The following is a 22,754-nucleotide window of genomic DNA, read 5'->3' as shown; positions in this document are numbered from 1 at the left end:
CTTGTAAAATAAAGTAATTTAATAATTGACTGTGAGCAGGTTTTATTAATCACTTCTTAATGTGACTGTGCTGTCATATTTTATATATATCTGTAAAATTTATTTATAGTATAGGTGAATAATTACTTGCAACTAGTAGTTTTGTAGGAAGAGAACATTAATAGCATTGCATGTTTGAATAATTACTTGCAACTACTAATTTTCTTGAAAATTAGTAGTTTAGAAGGCTTAAAGAGTGTCCCGAGGGCACTCGTTAACAAGACTTAAATTATATTTATTATCTTTTTAACAAGACTAGAGAATAAAGAAGAAACAGAAGCAAATATATGGTTAGAATCTTAGATAGCTCTTAATCAAAACAAGAATCTTAATTTGACTCGTGATGAAAACAATTAAGCAAGCAATTGTTTTACAAGACTAGAGAAACAAAAATTGTAATTTTACACTGCATCTAAACTTGTGACAAAACATTGGTTAACATATATCTTACAAATATATATAACCAGGAGCACAGAAATAATCTTACAATTGAGATAACTCAGCCTCCAGCTTGAGCTTAATAATACATATTTGAACTCGCCAGCTTGAACTTGAACATTCTGACCATTCCAACCCAAACCACTCACTCAATATATGAGAATTGCAGCATCTAATCCATGCATTCCATGTTTAATACGGTCACCAGATGCAACAGTTGGCGATAATGAAATTCCTTGTTTTTAGATGTGAACTCTTGCTGTAGTAAGACAGTGAAAACCTTCCACATAGGCCACCAAGGTAATTCTCATTTCACCCTACTGCTGAGGCCATCTCAAAACAATATATACTATTTCCAAGGGTACTTTTCCCTTCGTTTGGATACCAATACTCATAGAAGTTCAGTCTCGTCTTGATCTCCATCACCATCTTCAACATCATTGTCTTCATCTTCTTCAGGTGCATCAGGATCAACACCCTGAACAGATACAAAATCACAAAATTGTGCTTCACTCAAACTTATCCTCTAATATTGTCAATCAAAATTTAATGTTAGCCTAAACCGTGCATCTATTCTTTCATATAAAAACTGTGCAAATAATGGGCGAGAGAAATATTATTAAGCATCAGCATTATGAAAAACAAAATGAATAAATAAAAAAAACAAACCTTCATTTGCTTCTCTAAACGCTCTAAACCCCGTTTTGCTGCTTCATTCTGGGGGTTTAACCTGTCATCATAATAAATGTCAAAAACATGAAAAATCACAAACACAGAGGCATATCACATGGATATCCCCTGACTACAAGGGTTCGATCGATTCTTAAATGCGAGGAAGTTTACTGCATAAAAGGATTGAGAGAAAGGGGTTATTTCAATATGATCCACCGTTGCTATGATATTTATATCTCCGGGATATAAAATCGCAAAATCCATATAAGTGATGCGAAATTAAATTATTTTATAACTCCACCTTTGGGGGGGGGGGGGGGGGTAAAGTGCACTATGCCCTAACAGATGTTTACAGAATGAGATCTTTTACCTTAATGCAGCCTGATAATGCGACAAAGCTTCCGACAGCATATTTGTGGCAGCAAAAACTTGTGCTAATTTCACATGAAGAGAGTCATCAGCCCAGTCTTTAAGATATCGCTCAAGCAGAGACACGGCATCTCCATTTCGACCCTCGATAACATGGAGCTCAGCCAAAGCTAGTGCAGCACCAAGGTAACCAGGTTCCAGCCTTAACGCAGACTCATAGAACTTTTTCGCCTATATGATGAATGCATTAAGTTCAACACATAAGAAAACTAAGATAATAGCCTGAAGATACTTTGTCATAAAAATTTAACAAGTTACCTTTTCTCTCCCACCAGAATTACTGGCATGCACATCACCTACTAATTTTAAAGCCTTTGCAGATTGAGGCATTGCTTTCATTGCCTCTCTAGAAGCATATAAAGCCTCTTTGATCTTAAAAAGCGCCAAATATGTATGAACCAAACCTGAAAAAGAAAAATGAGATTCATGTCAAAATATGTAAACTTTTGCATTTCCATAATTGGCACTTCGCGTTTACAGTAGAATGGTAGCAAAAACATGAATAGTGTTGCAGGAAAAGATGCAACTCATTGCTGCAAAATGTATTATCCAGTAAAAAATAAACCTTGGTATGTGCGTATATCAGGTCTCAATTCTTGGGCTCCTCTAAAGGCAGACACGGCTGCTTCCGGCCGTTTCATTGTCAATAATAAATTTCCCTAAATAAACTCAACTTGTCAGATCAAAATCACAATACTTGCATTGTCATCTACAAACATAAATATAGTAAATAGACCCCTATTTGATCTAAACTAAAACAATTTGATTACCTTCACTATGTACCCTGGTATATGCCTCTCGTCAATTCGAATACTCTAATAATCAAATAATCAGTCAATTGTAAGAAATTCTTTAATAGATGATATAATTCAATCCATCCGGCATTAAATAATACTACTAACCTGTTCAGCATACGATAATGCTCTTTTCTCATCTTTCCTTTCCCATAAAACAGATAGAGCCACAAAAACCTCTGGTCTTGCAGGATCAATATTCAACAAATCATGCACTAACTTGTTCAGCTTAGAATAATCAGACTTTAGCTTTAGAAGCATTGCATACTCATCCATATATGTTATGATGTATGGATCAATTGATCGAGCCTGTAATTGCCAAATTACATAACAAATAAGCAGGATGGGAAGCAACAATAAATTTATAACATAATAAACTATAACTTTATTACCTTTTCAAAATTCGTAATGGCCTCTTCATTCTTTCCAATAATAGCTTCAACCTTCATTTACAATATACATCAGAGTTTACATGTTAAATGAACAATTTGAGGAAATTGTGTACAAAAATCTACATTGTTTTACTTATTTTATTTTGTTATGAAATTTATATATTTTTTCTTTCGTGCAATTAACTTTTGGAAAATTTATGTATCCTCTTTCAATGTACTTTTTGAAAATTAATGGACCATCTCTGTCTCTTTTAATAAGCACTCTTTTGTACTTACAAAAGGATGCTTATAAAAAAGGGACGGAGGAAGTAGTTAAAACTTAGTATATACTCTACTTAATTAAAAAGATATATTCACACAAGTTCTAAATCATTGCAACAAGTCTAACCTTTGCAATCTCAAGTATTAAGTGTGTATTATTAGGGAAACGCTGCAAAAGATCAGCAAATAGTTCCAAGCCACCTGCCAGAATAGGAAACAAAGTCAAACTGCATGTCTAGAACTGTCAGACACATCACAGAAATAGTACAAACTAGTAAACTACAAAGTATAAACAAATTAACAAAATCTTCTTTTTCATTTGAAGATTTGATCAAAACAAGAGAACAAGGTTATGCTGAAAAAATGAGTCACTTAAATAATGTAGAGTACGACTCATAATATCATAAACTTTAGGTGTGAGAAAAATTGGTCTTAAGGGCTATGTATGTCCATCGAAAAGATGTTTTAGCAATGACATCCTACAGCTCCATCACACATTTAATCATACAACCCCATGTACAATGTAATATCTCACCTTTGTAATCATTTGATGAGATGCAACACTGAGCTTCAACGTAGCGCTGGCAAGTAAAAGAAAAAAATCAGAATTTGCCAAGTTTCAAGGGTTTTCCGGGCAATATAAAACACAATCCATGAAACAGATGATGCCAAATTCAAAAGATACTTCAGTCCATGTATATGAAGAAATAAAATTTAAGATTTTTCCATGCCTGTTTTTATGGTCATTATCTTTAGAAAATAAGATTATGTGATATAGAATGCATGCCCCCTTGGAGATGTTGGTGTACATTTACAATTTTATTGCAAAATATATGGGCAGATGATGTTAATTGTCAAAATAAAAAAGGTTGCATTTTATTTATTAATGTCAATTGAACACTTAAAGGTATTCTTTTGAATTTCGAACTAAGAAACACCAGTGGAAATATCACAATGAGTTATCGATTTTTAAAAAAAGAAAAAAAGAAAAGACTATCCTAACAGTTTTTAGGCTGTTTAATGCAACCCTAGAATGATTGTTTATATCTCTAATATGTCACCTCATGCAAAATCCTTTCAACTTGAAGGTTTTAAGCAGAATTAATATATGTGAGAACAATGGGGGAAGCAAGGATTAAAGTTCAAACTGTCAACCACTAGGTTAGAGAGGCTTTGTTGCTATGTCAAAAGTTAACTATCCCAAAAGCTTAAGTTGTTCGGTGTAGGCTCACCACAACAAGTTTCATGATGCAGCTCAACAAAGAAAAATATCTAGCATGTATACCAAATTAACAAATCAAATGCATCACTCCATATTATATCATGTATAGAAAACAAAGAACACCAACCGCATGGCAAGAGAATTGGTACTTATCAATGTAAATATTATTCAGTAAAGAATCTGTTTGGAATAATTGCATTTCACGTTGCAATTGATTATTATATCGAGACATCCAAACTTGTCAAGCTCAATACGTTATCAATATTCCATGAAATCATTGAAATAGTCCGTAAAAATTAATATTTGTTCAATCAATAGACCCGCAGTCAACTTTTGTTATTTCTCAAGGATTCCATGTGGTATATATGCTATGCTGGTAAAGAATGACGTTGTTTAGAGTTTTCTACATTGCCAATTTGTCGTAACAAGCAAAAACCTCTAAGCTGATAAACAGTAGAGAGTACTTTAAATCACAATGACAAATTTGAATTATTATATACAACTTACTTGAAGCCAACGACTTGAGTCAGTAGGATCAAATGGAGCCCTCACACTTCTATTTGGAGTCTGAAATTTGAGGTTTGTGCGCCAATTATATTCTTGGAGAGCATTCAAATTATAAATAAACTGAAATCTTACAAATCGATCCAAAATTCTGGATAAAAAGCAATGAGATATTAAAAACTAAAAGCCCCCAATTCGCTAGGAGACCAACGGATCATATTGGGGGTGGCCAAGGGCTGAATCAACAACAAACCTGCGGAAACAATGAAATGATGTCTTTTGCAGTAGATCCCATTTCTGATAAAGCGGTGATAGCCTCAAGTATAAAAGGGCAATGTCTGGCAAAAAGAAATACAAAATCCAATTTAAAATCCAATAGTAATTTAATAATAAATAGCTCAAAGCAATTAGCCAATTCGACAAATATACAACACGTTTAATAGTTCCTAAAGTGAAAGCAAGCAGTCAAATATCATAACAGAAAAGAGCTTGACAAAATGCAAATTATATATGAGGTTTAAGATGATATGTCTAGGACAGCCAAAAACATAAGGCATTGAAAACATATTTGACATGAGCTGGTGCTATCAGTTCATTCATGAGGATGCTAGTGGGGTATACTATGACAAATATAAAATTATAAATGAATCCATGACAGCATTTAAAGGGGAATATTGGTGCCACATCAAAGGTTCATTCTGCGTATGAGAAATTGATTTTACAAACCTTAGGCATTCTTTGTAAATAGCAACAGCAGCTCGACTATGTCTAGAAATTCGATATAGCTTTCCTAATAACAAATTCATCGGCAAATTTCGAGCTTTGCTTGGAATTCCTTCCATCTGTGATGTGACACAAACAACTCATGAGGAATGACAATTGAAAATAGACCAATAAAATACGCAAAATTTATAATCTTTGTTTGTCATTAAAAACAGCCATAGTGAAAACTGACAAAATATACAGAGTACAGTCATTTAAGGCCAATTTTCTCCATGGATAATCCCCATATACATTGGAATCAGCATTCCTTTGCATCAAAATATACCCACAAGAAAGATTTTAATATTTTTGAAAAATGTTAATGAGGTAAGCACTAAACACTCTTGAATCTAAGGTCTGTTTGGATTGACTTATTCGAGCTTATCTACTAGCATAAGAACTTGTGAGACTGTTTGAGGGAGCTTATGCCGTGTCCATAAGCTGTTTTCAGCTTATTTCCATTCTCAAAATAACTTGTGAAAATAGCTTATATAAAAATAGTTTGACTTTATTTTGACTTTTGCTATAGAAATAACTTATACACGAACACTTGTAAGAAAAGCGGTTAAGTTATAAGCGCTTAATCAAGTTGTTTATCCAAGTAAGGGTCCAATCTATAAAAGGGGAGTGGAAGAGAATAGACAAACCTCAACTAGAGCTGCTTTGTTCTCATTTAGAAAACAATGACATGATGCAATTTTGAACTTCACCTGTTAAAGAGATCAGAGAACAAAAAGGAAACATCATAAACAACCTGTAGGACATGCAAACCCTTAAAACTACAGCAAAAACCAATCCAACTATCATGAATTAGATAAACACAAAACAGCTCACCTCATTTTCATTGATAACTGATGTATTGCAGGAATTCGGAGAAGAAGACCTATTTGACGATAATGAACTCCGAGCAGACGACATACTCTGTTTGGGAATCATCTTGTAGTATTGAAAAGCTTGTTTATATGTGTGCTGTTCATAAACGGAAAAATATCATAATCGATAAGACTTCCCAAAAATATTTCAGAAAAGCTTTAAGATAGCCTAGTAAACACATAATCAATGGAGCTTGCTAGGATTAGCTTATTTGAGCTTATCGACCGACATAAGCGCTTGTGAGACTGTTTGTGAGAGTTTATGGAAACAACCCGTAAGTTACTTTCAACTTATTCAGTCAAGTTACCTACTAACATTGTTTCCAACTGCATAATCAAAAGAAAGAAAAAGATAGCACCGCAACTAATCTACTAACATAAGCACTTACGAAACTGTTTGGGAGAGATTATGGAAACAACTTATGGGAGAGATTATGGAAACAACTTATATTATGTCCTTAAGCTATTTTCAACTTCTTTCTATAAGGTCTCTAAGATAGCTTGTGAAAACAGCTATCTTATGCTATAGCTTATATATAAACAATATGACTTTATTTTATCTTTTGTTATAAAAGGAACTTCATATGATAAGTGTTTATACTATAAGTGTTTAAGTAAGCTGTTTATTCAAATGGGTCATGATTTGCAGCTACATATTCAAAAGAAAGAAAGATATATCACAGATTCTTACAATGGCTCTTCGATACTCTCTTTCGCGGTAGAATGAATCACCAAGTAGCACCTGCACACAAAAAATAACTTCAATGAACTTCTCAAGATTGAAAATTCAAAAACTTAGTTAAAATTCAATTAAAAATTTGAATTTTGCAAATACCAAGCTTTCAGTTTTGAGGTGAGGAGAAGATTCAGCATTTGCAGCAGGTGAAGAAACAAGAAAACAACCCTGTTATTCAAAAAACACAAACTTTTAATTAAACCCAAATTAATAAATGAATCGAAAAGCAACAATTTTTAGTGTAGAATTAAAATTCAAATGCGAAAAAAAAAAGTGGGAAAAAAGAAGAAGAAAAATAGGTTTTGAACTTACGAGGATCTGGGCAGAGTTGTAGAGTCCATTTTCGAGAAGAGTGGTGATTTGATCCTTCGGAACTTCCATTCTTCTTCAAAAGCGCTTTTTTTTTCTCTAAGAATCAACGTTCACCGGAAAGTGATTCTTCAACAAAATTGATTATTGGATGCAAATAGTAACACAAAAAAAGGGTTTTTGAATCTTTTTTTTTTCCTTCAAAATTTGAATTCAATACTCTCTTCGTTTTGACGGATTTTGAATTATGAGACCTAGATTTTCTAATCCTTTTATAAGATTATTTTTATATCTTCAATTATAGTATTAATTAATTATTGTAATTTTTTTTCGCTAATGGGGGAACAAATATATATTTTCCAAAGATTATTTTTTTATGAGATGAGATGAGATTACAAAGGTTTTTTTAGGCTTATTCTTCAAAGGTATTACAATAAAAAAAACTAAAAATACACTTAATGATATGATTATAATATTAATATTATACTTAATCCACATATTATATTATATTTATATTTGAAAAAAATATTCTATTCAGAATATTTATAGTAATATTGAATGTGTGTGTAAAGAGAGTATATGTGTGAAACTTAATTCGTTGAAGGTGTCTCTGTTTGCATGTCGGTTGCTTTGGAATAGATTGCCCATAAGGGACAATCAGTTCAAAAGAGGCGTCATTCCTCATCCCTCTCATATGTGTGTTAGCGGATGCAGTAATGTAGAATCGGGAATACATTTGTTCGTGTTCTGTGACTTTTCTGGTTCTTTGTGACATTTAGTGCAAAATTGACTAGGTTTTTCTTCGGCTCATCCAGCATCTATATCAGATAAGTTGGTTCAGTTTGGCAATTTGGCAGGGTTCTTAAGAGTACGACGCTCCTTTTTAACTCTCATACGACTAGCGTGTACTTATGTTATTTGGAAGAAAAAGAACAACATAATTTTTAATAATACAACAAGCTCTTTACCTAAACTCCTATAGAATATTAAGTTACTGTCTTTTGTGTGGCTAAAAGAAAAATTTGCAAGTATTGCTTTTGGTTATCACAACTAGCACATGAATCCTCTTATGTGCTTAGGTATTGGATAATTTTGTTCCTTTTGTTTTCCGTTCCCTGTTCAAACTATGTTGCTGATGTAACTCTTCCTCTCAAATACACCTAGTGCTTGGGGGTTTGGTTTTATTATTAATATATTCAATTTTGGTTTCTTAAAAAAAAGGCTTAAATATGGTATTGGTCCCTGCAAAATAGGCCAGTTTTGGTTTTAGTCCCTGCAAAAAAAATTTATAGTTTTTGGTCCCTGCAAAAATAGGTCTGTTTTGGTTTTAGTCCCTGCAAATTTTTTTTATAGTTTTTGATCCTTGCAAAAATAGGTCAGTTTTGGTTTTAGTCCCTGCAAATTTTTTTTTTATAGTTTTTGGTCCCTGCAAAAATTCTGGAAAAATGAAAAATTAATAAAAAAATTGAAAAAAATATTAAAAAATTCTGGAAAATTGAAAAATTAATAAAAAAATTAAAAAATATTAAAAAATTCTGGAAAAATGAAAAATTAATAAAAAAATTGAAAAAAATATTAAAAAATTCAGGAAAATTGAAAAATTAATAAAAAATTAAAAAATTCTGGAAAAATAAATAAAAAAATTGTAAAAAATATTAAAAAATTCTGGAAAATTGAAAAATTAAGAAAAATGGAAAAAAAATTAAAAAAATACGGAAAAAAATTAAAAATTCTGGAAAAATTAATAAAAATAAAAAACGATTAAAAAAATAAAATAATCTAATAAAATGAAAAATAATGCTAAATTCTGAAAAAATAAAATTTTGAAATTTTCTAAAAAAAATTAAAATTCTGGAAAAATTAAATTTTCGAAATTTTAATAAAAATTCTGGAAAAATTCTAAATAAAATTTTAATGAAAAATAAAAATTCTGGAAAATATCTAAAAAATTTCGAAATTTTCGAAAAAAATTAAAAAGATTAATCATTTTTAAAAAAAATGAAATTTTTGAAATGTTCATTAGTATTTTTCGAAATTTTGATTAGTATATATTCGAAATTTCCCTTATTCTCGATTTATAAATACACAAAAGTTCCTGGTTTATAAATACACAAAAATTCCTGGAAAAAATACTAATGAAAATTTCGAAATTTCGAAAAATACACAAAAAACCTAAGCTCGGTTTATAAATACACATATTTTTTCCCTTATTCTCGGTTTATAAATACACAAAATTCCCGGAAATTTTTTTGGAAATAAATACACTGAAAAAACTTAAGCTCGACATATATACTAATTAAATTTTCCAAAATTTTTATTAAAATTTCGAAAATTTCATTTTTCCAGAATTTTAATTTTTTCCAAAAAATTTCGATTTTTTTTTCCAGAATTTTATAATCTTTTTTATTTTTTTCAGAATTTATCATTATTTTTCATTTTATTAGATTATTTTATTTTTTTAATCATTTTTTATTTTTATTAATTTTTCCTTATTTTTTTCATTTTTATTAATTTTTCAATTTTCCAGAATTTTTTAATATTTTTTTTCAATTTTTTATTAATTTTTCATTTTTCCAGAATTTTTAAAATTTTTTATTAATTTTTCAATTTTCCAGAATTTTTTAATATTTTTTTTCAATTTTTTTATTAATTTTTCATTTTTCCAGAATTTTTTAATTTTTTTATTAATTTTTCATTTTTCCATAATTTTTTAAAATTTTTTTTCAATTTTTTATTAATTTTTCATTTTTCCAGAATTTTTTAATATTTTTTTATTCCATAACTGGGGTCAGGGACTATTTCCAAAAACAAAAATTTTGCAGGGACTAAAACCAAAACTGACCTATTTTTGCAGGGACCAAAAACTATAAATTTTTTTTGCAGGGACTAAAACCAAAACTAGCCTATTTTGCAGGGACCAATACCATATTTAAGCCTAAAAAAAATGAACAATTTACTACATGAAGTTAAATTATCATTTTAATTAATATGAATGGAAGTTTTAATTAAAATAAAAAATTTACATTTTTTTTAAGCTAAACATTCATTAAGTGCGAGAAAAAAAAACTTGGAGGACATAAACCTATCAAGAAAATAAAATAAAGAACGAAAATTCTAATAAAATACTTTCGATATTGTCCAAGAGGTATTATTTCGGTGGTTGGAGTATGACTTTATGATCGCAAGAGACAAAATTCAAATCTCATCCGAGACAGTTGTTGTAATATGTAATCAATGACAAATTTAGTTTCGATTTATTGATAGAATTTCCCATTCCCTATTTCTTAAAAATATTTTCCATATTAAGCAAATTTTTTAACTCTTTAGCGGATATTATATAATTGAGCTTTCCTACACATATGTATTTTTTTTTTCTTTCCTTAGAATTCCCATTTGTAAAAGGTTCTTCATTGATGTAGAATGTTTCTACAAACATCTAATAGTTGTGGCATTATCTTCCTCATTACTAGTATATATCATATCATTAGTTTCTCTAACATCTTTTACATATTTACAAAAACGCAAGTTGCTTCATCTTTGATATGGAGAAATGTATATCACCATAAAGGTGATTATGGGATAAGCCCCTTCAAATTCACTATATGAACAAGTAATGTGATAAACGATTGTGTCGTAAAGGGAAAAACTCCAGGGAAGAGAACTAGAACAACATGTAAATAAGCAATATCAGAAACAAGACAAGAGTCGTACAAACGAACAAGTGAATAACAGTTCCTAATCATATATGTGAACACAACACAATTATTAGCCTAAAGAATGTTATTAAATGATACAAAGTACCAACTACGCTACTATACTCTAGTCTATCCCTTTCTGTTAAGATCCAAACATTATAGGCCCTCAAAGAATGAATGGTGCTTCTGCAACAGAGTGAAATATAAAGTTGTATATTAATGATACAACAGAAGACCTTAATTTATAGAGATATCACTGTGTACCAAAATAAATAACTCACGTTGCTTGCAAAAGTCATTGTTTGTTAAAAACTATCCAAAAACTCAATTTTCAACCATATTTTAATTGCTCTAGAGGATTTATTGCTCCATGTTTTTGTAAGCAATACTCTTGACAAAATAACACACATGGATGTGCAACCAAATAGGCAAAACATGGAAGATGGAAGATGAAGAAGTATCTTTGATCATAAAAACTCATTATTTCAGTTGTCAAATATAACACGTAATCCTAGTCTAAATGGCTGTGGTTTTGCCGTTAATCAACAAATGAATCCTATAGGATGATCAAGTAACAAACTCTGATAAACTAATACTAGTTACCAATTAAAGTTGACCATTTCAAACCACACAAAAATCACAGACGTGAGATGCCACTTGCATATCTCTGCTATCTACGAAACAAGGTTCTAAATTGCAGTCACCGTCAAATACGGTTGATGACCATGGTTATGTCGCAGAGACCCTTGATGTAACTTCTCAGACTGCAGTCTCAAATCTCACGGTTTGAAATCTTTTTTCAACACATCCAATTGAAAACGTCTATTTTCTCTTCATACAACTTCAATAGCTGAGAAGCTTCTTCCTCAAAGCAATTCACAAACTTCTTCAAAAACAAATGCTCGGAAAGTTGGAAAGGTGCAGCCAATTTAGCATCCTTAATCAAACCTTTCGACTCAAGAAATTTCAAGACAAACGGCCTAGGAATAATCCTTTTCTGAAGACTCAGCAAAAGAATGCTAAATTGGCTGCACTTTTCCAACTTTCTGAGCGTTTGTTTTCTAGTCCATTAACAGATAAACCAGATATTGTTCTCTTTTCTAGTCCATTATATAAACAATACAGCATCATCCAAAATCCAAATTTCTTGCAACATGACAGAGAGCTACAGTCAGTTATTTGGATCCCTTAGAACACTGCTTGTATAAAAAATGTTAACATGTCATTTATTTTAGTAAATAATCATCAATTAAAGGTAAAAAAAGATTAAAAAAAATTATATAATTACAACCAAAGTAGACTTCTTTGGTGCTCAGCCATATATGAACAAGAGCCACCTCTCAAAAATCTCTACCAATACTATTTTACTTCATTTTCCTTGTAACGACACATTTTTCTTGTGTGATAGTTTTGGTTATAATGGAAGATATAACTTTGGAACAATTAAATCAAGCTATTTAGAAAGAACTGAGAACAACACTATGTTTATCAAATTCACGTATCTGTATGTATGTTAAACATCTTAATCAATCAGATGATAAGCCGAATAATCCTTGCTACTGATGTTAATCAAGTAAACAGCTCTGACTAGCTGAGTAGTGGTTTCTTCATCTCCTAGTTCTATCTCAGTACCTTTTTGACATTCTTGAAATAAAACAATTGAGTAGAGAAAGGTCTGCTTTTGGCAGAAATATATCAGTTTATCGACAGATCAAAGAAAATTCACATTGCTTCAAACATCTCAGCAACAATGCGGTTTTGTAGCACAATAATGAAATTTTTGTGGCAATCGGCATACATTTTAACAAACATACAAGTGACTGAGCATAAATCTTATTCCAATCTAGGAAAGCCAAACCGCTACATTATATATTGAAATGCATGATGAAAGAACAAACAAAAACTTTAACCATCGAATAAATCAAACCTAACACACCACTTTGTCATGCTGAGAATTTCATCAAGAATATATAACAGCAATCCATGGTAACCAATAAACATAAAATACAAACATAAATGGAAATAAGCATGTAAGTTGCAGTTAGGGAATTGAAGAATCCAGTGGATGGGTTCTTCATAAAACATAAGGTACATAATACAAATGGGAATTAACTTAACAGTTGCAATTAGGATGTATTTTTCATAAACCATGGGGCATAACATAACATAGCATCTATATTACTACGTAGATTCTACTATTAACTATTAAGAACAAGGTGATATCAAACTCTCTTGGTAGACTGCCGGAATCGTCCAATTAAAGTGTTGCATTGGAATTTTAAGAGTCTTAAAAGTACCATCTGTAGAATTGTAAACAACCAACTTTGACTTTAACTTGAGTAGCACTTGATCATCCTCGTAAACATAAAGTGCCTTCAAATAAGGAAATAAACCAACACCTCTCATGTTAGGAACAGGAACACGGAACAATTTAGTCCAAGAATCTTTATTTCCATAATCCTTCATAAGCCAAACATCTGAATGAAGACCCATATGAACAAGTATGCACAAGCACTCCTTCACCACGCATAAGGATTTACTTGACGATGTCAATACAGGCAGCAATAGTTGTCGATAAGACTCATTCTCCAAATCAAGAGAAACAATACTTGAATGACGATATGGCAACCAATTAAGAGTTCCACAAACGAATTGTCCTAATTGATTATCATAAATGGAAGGGAAATCAGCCTGAATCCTTCTCCAAAAATTGGTACCCATAGTATGCACAAAAGTTTTGACTTCGTAAACCCCATTGTCACGTTTTATGCAAGAACAGGCAATCACCTTGTAAGAATCAGTGGAATGATCATAGCCAAAGCTGCTATATGTTGAGTGAGTTACTCCCTGGAATTTCCAAAGAGGGCAATCTTGTAAATTTCCGAATGGAAGGGTTCCACAAAATCCTTCTAGTTGGATACAGAGGATACCGTGACAAGAGCCACGAATTTCATCGTACCATCCATCTGCTGCGTGGCGGTGGCGGCGGGGATAACTTTTCTCGTTGTGAAGATGGAGGACAGAGGGCAAGTATTGATGACGAACTCCTTTTTGGTAAATCTTCTGAAGAGGAGATGATGGCGCGTGGTTGACACGCGAAGGTGCTTCTTGGCGAACTTTGAATCTGTAATGAGAGATTTCCATAGCTTACAGACCTATTGAAATTGCATGAGGGATTTGACTGGAACTCTAGAGAGTATTTCTACTACAACATCGAATGGAAGAGAGGGAAGTGGTGGATTTTCGATGGACGAATTCAAACGCCGCCTCTTTGCGGCGGCTGCGGTTGTTCTCGGCGCCATTCTCGGTTACCAAATGCAGAATTGGGAAGATGAAGCTTCGTTATATAAAGAATTATCATTGGGCCCAAATCAAAATAAACAACCCAGCTGCATAAAAACTCATTTTTTTTAAATTGAAAAAAAGTTTATATTTTTTTTGTTGAGGGATTTAAATTGAAAAAGTTATTACTATTGTTTTGAGAAAAAAATATTTATCGAAAAAATAATAAGTTAAATCCATATTGCATTTTTTCACATGTGATAAGATTAGCTCGAACATGGCAAGTTTATCATTATGTAAAGTTTATCATGCAGTAGTTGTTATTTGAAAGTGGTCGTTTATCATAAGTGAAGTGTTATTTGAACAACCAATTTGGTGACAACCTATTTGACAACCATAATTTACAAAGAAAAAGTAGTATTGGCACGGAAACCATAGCAATAGAGAGATAAATAAAAAATAATGTGAGTATGAGAGAGAAAGTTGTCACAATAATTGTCACCAAATGGATGTTCAAACATCATTTCTCTTATCATAAACATGGCAAGTGTTAATGGGAATACTCCACTATAGAAAACTTTTCTGAGCAGATTAAAAAAATACAGAATAGTTTAATAGGGAATGTTATTTTTCTAATCGTAACATATCTCAAAGGAGGGCTCTCTTGAAGAAGAAAAAATTTCCTGTATTGTGTTTTGACTTGAACCATTAGCCTAAATCCCTGTGGAAGATAAGTTCCAATAGTAAAAGTCTAAAAGAAGGTGCTTTACACGGTAGATCACTATCCCTAGCCAAAATTGCCTACTTGCCTAGATGCCCTTCCTTACCTTTCCTCCTTTTCTTCCCGGCACAAATACTCTTCTATCTGCGGCACCTCTCATTGACGCCAAGCCTCTACGTGTATACTTTCTAGGAAGAGTAGCAGGTGGCGTTGTTCTCGCATCAATAAAGCCCCTTCGAATTGAAGATGAAGCAGCGGAAGATATTGATAGAACCTTAGAGTGTACAGGTGTGGACACAACCAGCTTCTCTGAGACCCTCATTTGGATGCTAAATCCATTGTTGCATTTTTTTTTTTTTACCATCAGCATGAATTCTAGTGGCTTCAGAAATGTGGAGTTCGAGATATTGTTTGATGCTACAACGATTCAACACAGAAAATTATACTGTACCACATTGGTGAAACTGGACAAAAGCTTCAATATTCAACTAAAATACTCCACGGAACATTTCATACTACTTAATTTGGGACTTAGGCATCCCATAATACCCTAGTCCCTACCAGACAATCACAAGGAGAATGAAGGAATTGACTCACCATAAAAACACCAATTTATTTTTTATTTTTTTGATATTGGTGAAATGCCATTAAAAACACTTGATTTTGGAGCACAAGGAGTACCCGGAAACAAGCCGAGGACGACACAAAGGCTGCACTAGCAGTAGCAGTAGAAGAACACAAGAAAAAAGGGACATAATACAATCTACAAACATACACTACCAAAACAGAACTGCAAAAACAAACATGAAGCCTCCGAAATTTTAAAGAAGCCCCTGGCCTAAACAGAAGTGCTACAGCAGGGGAAAATACCAGCAGAGAGCGGACCAGCAGCATGACGAAGAGCAGCAAAGAAGCAGGAGGAAAAAGGACTGCCGTGAAACTCCACAATGAATCCAGGCCCGCTCGGAAAGAGTCGCAGCAAATTAAATGTCTGAATAAATGATAAAAGATAACTTAGCTTTACCAACAAGTCTTCGACACCTTATTTGATCAGTAAATGGCTCCTCCTGTACAGGGAGGGGTTTTTACATAAGGATCATGGAAGACTCGCTAGTTTTAAAGTCTAACATGCTAGTTCCCTCGAGAATGTCCGATACATCTTTTCTGAGAAACAAATACACCACAGTTAGATTGAGTTTATATGTAACAAGCAAGACTCACATACGTTCCAACTTGAGGGTAGTGTAAGAGTTCTACGTATTGGATCTACAAGCTCATTAGTGTATATGTATATATTTGTAGTCTCTCACCTGTAAGTAATACATATTTGCTTTTTGATAAAGCCAGTAAGTATTGAAATATAATTTATATATACAATTTCTACATTATATATCTAAGCGTTTGAGAAATATGCATGAGGAATTAACATGGAGATCGACCAAGGAGAGCTGAAAATACAACGAAAAAAGAGAGAGCAATGACCAAAGAAACATGCTTGTCTCTGAACAATCATATGCTGATAGAATGAGGCGACAACCTACAAATTATTTATACTTTGACATTTCCATAAAATCATTCTAAAAGCATTTATGGAGACCAGGAGCACTTTCCTATCAAGAGACAGCATTCAAGTGCACTTAAATGTTGAGACAAAAGTTATAACAAGTGCAACCAGCCTAAACAAACTCCATATATGTTTAACCTCAACAAACTCCAGTTGCACAGAGATTTAGGGAATTGAGCTAACAAAACTTAAAAAAGAATAATCTTTTGAAGCAAATCAACTGCCACTCATTCAAGCAGTCAACACAATTTGCAGAAGTCGTAAACCTAATTCCTATTTTCTATGGTATCACGAGATAAATGTGAAAAAATATTCATTTGAATAAAATTAGTGTTGGCTATTGAACCTAGCACTTCCTCATAAAGGGTTCAAAATTTGGAACAAAAGTGCCATTAAACAATGAGATCCAGCCTAAGTATAGAAAACAGCGATAAAATAATCGAAAACAACAGAAAATTGTGTGACAGAGAAAGTGTGGAAACATATAACCGTTGCGATGACGGATGGTGGAGGAGCAATGCAGAATAGTTTAGAATCACAATTCTTTGCATTTGGCAGAAATAAGCTACTCTAACTATTGACCACGAAGCTTCATGTTGCTTCAGACATCCCAGCAACACGCGGTTTTGAGCATAGATCATAAAATTTATGTAGCAGTTGTCAAACATTTAACATACACAAAAGTGACAGCCAAAGGGCATAAAACCTAATTCCAAACCGCTAACCATATAATGAAGTGTACAATTAAAGAACCAACAAAAAACTATCCATCGACTAAATTAAAGTATTAAACGTAGCACAGCAATTTCTCATTAAACATATTCCATCGACTAATAAGGAAAAATAATTCATAAAGTAACCAGCAAACATAAGGCACTTAACATACAAGTTGCAGCTAGGGAGTTGAAGAATCCAGTAGTGAGTTCTTTATAAACCTCATGCACAAGTGGCATAACATAGCATCTACATTATTACATACATTCTACTATTAAGAACAATGTGATATCAAACTTTCCTGGTAGACTTCAGGGACCATCCACCCATTAATGTTTTGAATTTCAGGTGTTTTAAAAGTACCATCTCTAGAATTGTAAACAACCAACTCAACTTGATATTTGAGTAGGCACTTGGTCATCCTCAGTAAGATAAAGTGCCTTGGTATAAAGATACGACCCAACATCTCCCATGTAAGGAACACATAACAATTTAGTCCAAGAATCTTTATTTCCATATTCCTTCATAAGCCAAACATCTGAAGAAGTATCACTATGAGCAAGAATGCATAAGCAATCCCTCAACACTCCAAATCAAGATGTCATATTTTTTATGAGGTATATGTCATCCTCTTCTGCCCCTTATTCAACTCTAAGACATATAAATAACCAAACCTATAAGCAGCCAGTGAGGCTGGTGTTAACCAAATTTCTGTCAAACCAAAAAGGGCAGTACACAAACTGAATAAGAATACTTATCATGCTCATATATGAAGTCACACACCACCGGATCCTCAGAAGGATTACCGCCAACTGGGAGTTAGAAACAATGAACTTTTGTATTAACAAAACCACAAGCAAAATTGTATTATACGACAAGAATGAATGATACTTCTGCAACAAAGAGTGAAATTTAAAGTTATATGATAATGATACAACCAACGACCTTATTTTATAGAGATATCACCGCATACCAAAATAAATAACTCATGTTTCTTGCAAAAGTCGTTATTAGTTAGTTAAAAACCATCCAAAAGACCTTAGAATTTTTCACCCATATTTTAAATGCTCTGGTGGATTTATTGCTCCATGTTTTGGTAAGCAAGACTCTTGACAAAATGATACACATGGATATGCAACAAATAGGCAAAAGATGGAAGACGGGAGATGAAGAAGTATCTTTGATCACAAAAACTCATATTATTTCATCTGTCAAATACAACAAGTAATCCTAGTCTAAATGGTTGTGGTTTTCCCTTTAATCAATGAAGGAATCTTATAGGATGATCAAGTAATTGATGAGCTAATACTAGTTAGCAATCAAAGTTGACTATTTCAAACCCCCAAAAAATCACAGATGTGAGACGCCACTTGCATACGAGTCCTATCTTCAAAACAAGCTTCTAGATTGCAGTCACCATCAAATCCAGTAGATGACCATGGTCGTGTCGCAGAGACCCTTGATGTAACTTCTCAGATTGTGATCGCCAATCTCACGGCTTAAAATCTTTTTTCAACATCCTATTGGAAACATCTTTTTTCTCTTCGTACAACTTCAACAGTTGAGAAGCTTCTTCCTCGAAGCAATACACAAACTTCTTCAAAAACAAACACTCAGAAATTTGGAAAGGTCCAGCCAATTTAGCATCCTTAATCAAACCTTTAGACTCAAGAAATTTCAAGACAAAAGCTCTAGGAATAACCCTTTTCTCAAGACTCAGCAAAAGAAGTATTGGGTGTTTTGCAAGCACAATAGGCTTCCAATCCATGTGATCAACAAAAAATTTCATTGCTGCCTCAATTTTACGAACAGATGCCAACATACACCATGGATACTTCAAAAATGCTGAGACAAAACTTTCTTCAGACCAACCCCATTTCTTATACACATCAATCTTCCTTTCCCAAAGGATTTTTTTATTAATTTTAGCACGCAGTGCAACAATGAAAACAGTTGTTTTGGGGTTAAATCCTAATTCATTTACTTCCACCAATGCCTTCTCAAATCTTGAAGGCTTCTCAGCGAATATAGAATACCAATTTCGAAACAAAATAAGGACTTTAGACTCAGGAACCCCATTTTGAAGCAGGATTTGAATATTCTGAGACGTGGTTTTAGAATAAAGCAAACAAGTGCAGTTTTTGAGAGATGCGATGGTAGATTGATCAGAAAGTAAGAATCTTTTGATAAAATGATAACAAGGGGTTATTGTATTTTCCAAGCTTTTATAAAAGATAGCAGGATTTCTGGTGATGATTTGAACAAGGTCTGAATTTGAAGCACCCTTTGAGAGAAGAAAATTGAGTTTGGGAAGAATGGTTTTATTGGGATCTAAAGAGAGAATTTTTGGGTGAGTTTTGATGAGAGTTGATAGCTGGGAGTTTGAAAAGCCATGTGATTTGAATAATGAAAGGACTGAGTCTGGTTTTTGTGAGTCGTTGAGTTGAATTTTGTTGGAGAGTTTGGAAGCAGTTTCTGGTGATAACCCAAGATTTTGAATGAGATAGTTGGTTGTGAAAGTGTGATTTTGGGGAGATGAAGAAGAAAAGGGTTGGAGAAGATGAAGAAGAAATGAAGATTGTGTTACTGTTAGGGTTTTGAAACTGAATGTGAGCAATGCTTTGCGATAGTAACAAAACATGATGATTGAAAAATATAAACAAAATCAGAGTAACAAGACTGTTGGATTCATACCATTGTTGTTGCTGTGTCGATCACAGTTGCACCATCGTTGTTGTTCTGCTTGGTTGGGTGAATGAAGTTAGTATCTTAGTTTGGATAAACAACTTATTTCTAGCTTTCTCTCAAAAAAAAACTTATTTCTAGCTTATAACACAAGCACTTATCTGTGTCAAAAAAAAAAAAAAAAACACAAGCACTTATCATTATAAGAGTTTATGTATAAGCTATTTTTATAGCAAAGTAAAAAAATAACGTTAAATTATATGTGTATAAGTTATAACTTGTTTTTATAAGCTATATCGAAGAACTTATGAAAGCAAATTGAAAAAATTATGAAAATTGTCATAAGCTATTTTCATAAATAGTCTTGCAAAATTTATGTCTTAGATTAGCTCAAATAAATCATTCCAAACATGCCTATAATATAAATGTTATGTTAACTTGTGTATTTTAGGCAATTAAACGCTCAACTTATAATATAAAATTATAACATTAAGTTCATTAACATGTGCTCTTATGAGATATATTAACATTTTTCATATCATAATAGTGGATAAAAGCTTGTGGTGTGTCCTGTTGATAGAGCACCAAGGACAATGTAAATGTACCTAGATGAAACCTCGAGGGAGAGTGTATTTAGATAAATGGATATCTAAATGACTTGTATGATTATTAAATACTCAATGTAATGGTCATTCAGACTTTCCTCGTGACCCATTAAATATTATACTTAATTGACAGATCATCGTTGTCAACGATATTTAGTAATGGACTTTAACAAAAGAGGACAAGCTCATATTATCATGGATCAAATTGAGAACTTGATACAAAGTATAGGATCATTTAGTTGGTTAACTTTTAGTTCTTACATACAAAATTGGGACAAATTTGTCCCCTAAGAAAGGTCTATGACTCAACTGTCTCTTAATCGATTATGTGTACTGGTAAGTTAATTATGTGATGTAGCATTTACAATATTAGTTATTTGACATAGCAGCATTGTAATGAAAAATCAAGGGACAACTTAGTCCCTAACAAATCATGAAACTCATTTTAGTGTCTCAAAAGTGAATAAGTTAATGACATCAAATCACATTTATTTTCAACTCATTTTGGTTGGTCCGATGATATTTAGCTTGAGACCGAGATGTGTGCTTCTCTCAAAGTCTCAAGTTCGATTCATCTGAGCGTCAATTTCGATGGACTATAGTTTAGCTTATTAAAAAAAAGTTAACATTTATTTTCAAATTTGGATATGATACATTACTTCCACGTACAATATAATACAATAAAAGTCAAAATCACAAAAAAAAAAAAAAAAAAAAAAAATAGCCCCTACATATCGTTATTCGTTACCCTTTTTTTCCTTCCAATTTCAATGACTTTTTTTTTTTTAACAAGTAAAAATGGAATATAAATTCAAGTGAGTTTTCATAATAACCATATTCATCTCACGTTTACTACTAACTTTAACTTCCACATCCCTAAGTTCATCTTCATCCCTTATCTAGCTGAAGCTTCATTTCATCCATAACATTTGACTCAATAAATACATCCCCCGCTTGAAAAAGTTATTATAATATTTGGTCGCTAGTAACATGGTAAAAGTTCACCTTAGTCCCTCACAAAATAAGAAAATGACATCTTAGTCTCTACAATATTTAACAGAAGAGAAAGAAGAAGAAAAACAATTTTTACGAACATAATTGATCAGGAACATCGATAGACAAAATAATACAAACAATTGCCTAAAAATAGAGAAACTCAGAAATGTTTTTTGAGATCCTTTCCTGTAAAAAAAAGGTTTATTGAGATTCTTGATTCTATTTGTAACATACAAATGTGCATCTAATCCAAGAACCGGTAGTGTAACATAATTGACTTAACAACTAGAATTTCCTAACAACTAACGTGTTCTAGTTTTTTTTTCAGGGATTTAAGTTACTTTTTTTCTTTCTTCTTAGGGACAAATCTGAACTCAGCATATTATATCTTCCTCCACTATAAGTACTACCTCCTTCCTCCTTTTTATAAATCCCTGAATAAAATTTCTAACTCCCTCTAATTGAAGAGAGAAGTCTCAAAACAATGGTTCTAAGGTAAGTCCTTGGAAAGTTTCATATATAACTATAATATTGTGAAACTCGTGTTTATGTTAACCATTTCGTATCTCATATTTCCACCTTTTCAGCAATGATGGGAAAACCATATCAGTGGAACAACATGAGCATGCTGCTATTTCCATTGCGGTTCATGTCACGTATCTTCTGCAAAATCTGTTCGGGTTTGATGTAATATAGTAACTTTATGATATATGAATTACGGCACCTGTAGTACAGATGGATATTGCTTATGCACCACAACAACATTAAGACTAACTAATAAAGAAGATATCAGTCAGCAGTGTGAGTTTTTCTTTCGAATAGCTAATGTTAATGCTTCCTGAGACTTGGAAGAGGATAATTAACTTTGGCTTCTTAAACACACTGTTAGATACTTAGATCTATCTTTGCTGCTGCTACTCCGCTCCATCTATAGGATTTTATCCTATCCATTTTTGTGAGTACCGAACATGTTATGCTGGTGGGCCTTTTATCCTATCCATCACCAGTATTTGTGAGTACCCGACGTGTCGTCATCCCTATAGGTCAAGCAATATCAACTTA

The 22,754-nt window shown here is 32.5% G+C and overlaps 3 protein-coding genes and 1 long non-coding RNA gene across 4 annotated transcripts; all 4 read right to left on the bottom strand.

Moving 5' to 3' along the window:
* Window positions 1–349: 349 nt before the first annotated feature.
* APC7 (tetratricopeptide repeat (TPR)-containing protein) lies at window positions 350–7,677 on the bottom strand. Its single transcript, XM_085742744.1, has 18 exons — window positions 7,434–7,677; window positions 7,221–7,289; window positions 7,077–7,127; window positions 6,348–6,482; window positions 6,161–6,223; window positions 5,478–5,593; window positions 5,005–5,089; window positions 4,755–4,814; window positions 3,561–3,606; window positions 3,153–3,226; window positions 2,765–2,815; window positions 2,481–2,681; window positions 2,349–2,393; window positions 2,144–2,237; window positions 1,837–1,982; window positions 1,520–1,749; window positions 1,147–1,207; window positions 350–955 (listed from the first exon to the last, which is right to left on the bottom strand). The coding sequence occupies exons 1-18, from the start codon at window positions 7,500–7,502 to the stop codon at window positions 869–871; spliced, it is 1,683 nt and encodes a 560-aa protein (XP_085598870.1). The 5' UTR covers window positions 7,503–7,677; the 3' UTR covers window positions 350–868.
* Window positions 7,678–13,082: 5,405 nt separating this feature from the next.
* On the bottom strand, window positions 13,083–13,976 carry LOC146944347 (F-box/kelch-repeat protein At3g23880-like). The gene has a single exon (XM_085742729.1). It carries the CDS (start codon window positions 13,844–13,846, stop codon window positions 13,331–13,333), a length of 516 nt encoding a protein of 171 aa, XP_085598855.1. The 5' UTR covers window positions 13,847–13,976; the 3' UTR covers window positions 13,083–13,330.
* A 3,460-nt stretch (window positions 13,977–17,436) lies between these two features.
* LOC146944346 (uncharacterized) lies at window positions 17,437–20,106 on the bottom strand. The gene has a single exon (XM_085742727.1). The coding sequence runs from the start codon at window positions 20,045–20,047 to the stop codon at window positions 18,899–18,901; it is 1,149 nt and encodes a 382-aa protein (XP_085598853.1). The 5' UTR covers window positions 20,048–20,106; the 3' UTR covers window positions 17,437–18,898.
* LOC146944345 (uncharacterized) lies at window positions 17,437–20,261 on the bottom strand. Its single transcript, XR_015025901.1, has 2 exons — window positions 20,101–20,261; window positions 17,437–18,299 (listed from the first exon to the last, which is right to left on the bottom strand). It is a non-coding gene; the product is annotated as an uncharacterized LOC146944345 (long non-coding RNA).
* Between the last annotated feature and the right edge of the window lie 2,493 nt (window positions 20,262–22,754).

The sequence above is a fragment of the Medicago sativa genome, chromosome 2 (assembly GCF_051527215.1).
Source record: "Medicago sativa cultivar Bolivia chromosome 2, Bolivia_mono, whole genome shotgun sequence".
NCBI classification, from domain to species: Eukaryota; Viridiplantae; Streptophyta; class Magnoliopsida; order Fabales; family Fabaceae; genus Medicago; species Medicago sativa.
The sequence above is the reverse complement of the archived record's forward strand: the minus strand, read 5'-3'. Positions and strand labels throughout refer to the sequence as shown.

What these genes read in the sequence shown, in the direction of transcription:
- APC7 (XM_085742744.1), bottom strand. Translation starts at nt 7,502, where the DNA reads ATGGAAGTTCCGAAGGATCAAATCACCACTCTTCTCGAAAATGGACTC. An exon ending in ATTTACAAAGAATGCCTAAG is followed by an intron (nt 5,090 to 5,477) that starts GTTTGTAAAATC and finishes TCTTTTTGCCAG; the next exon opens with ACATTGCCCTTTTATACTTG. An exon ending in ACTCAAGTCGTTGGCTTCAA is followed by an intron (nt 3,607 to 4,754) that starts GTAAGTTGTATA and finishes TTTACTTGCCAG; the next exon opens with CGCTACGTTGAAGCTCAGTG.
- LOC146944346 (XM_085742727.1), bottom strand. Translation starts at nt 20,047, where the DNA reads ATGTTTTGTTACTATCGCAAAGCATTGCTCACATTCAGTTTCAAAACC.
- LOC146944347 (XM_085742729.1), bottom strand. Translation starts at nt 13,846, where the DNA reads ATGGGTACCAATTTTTGGAGAAGGATTCAGGCTGATTTCCCTTCCATT.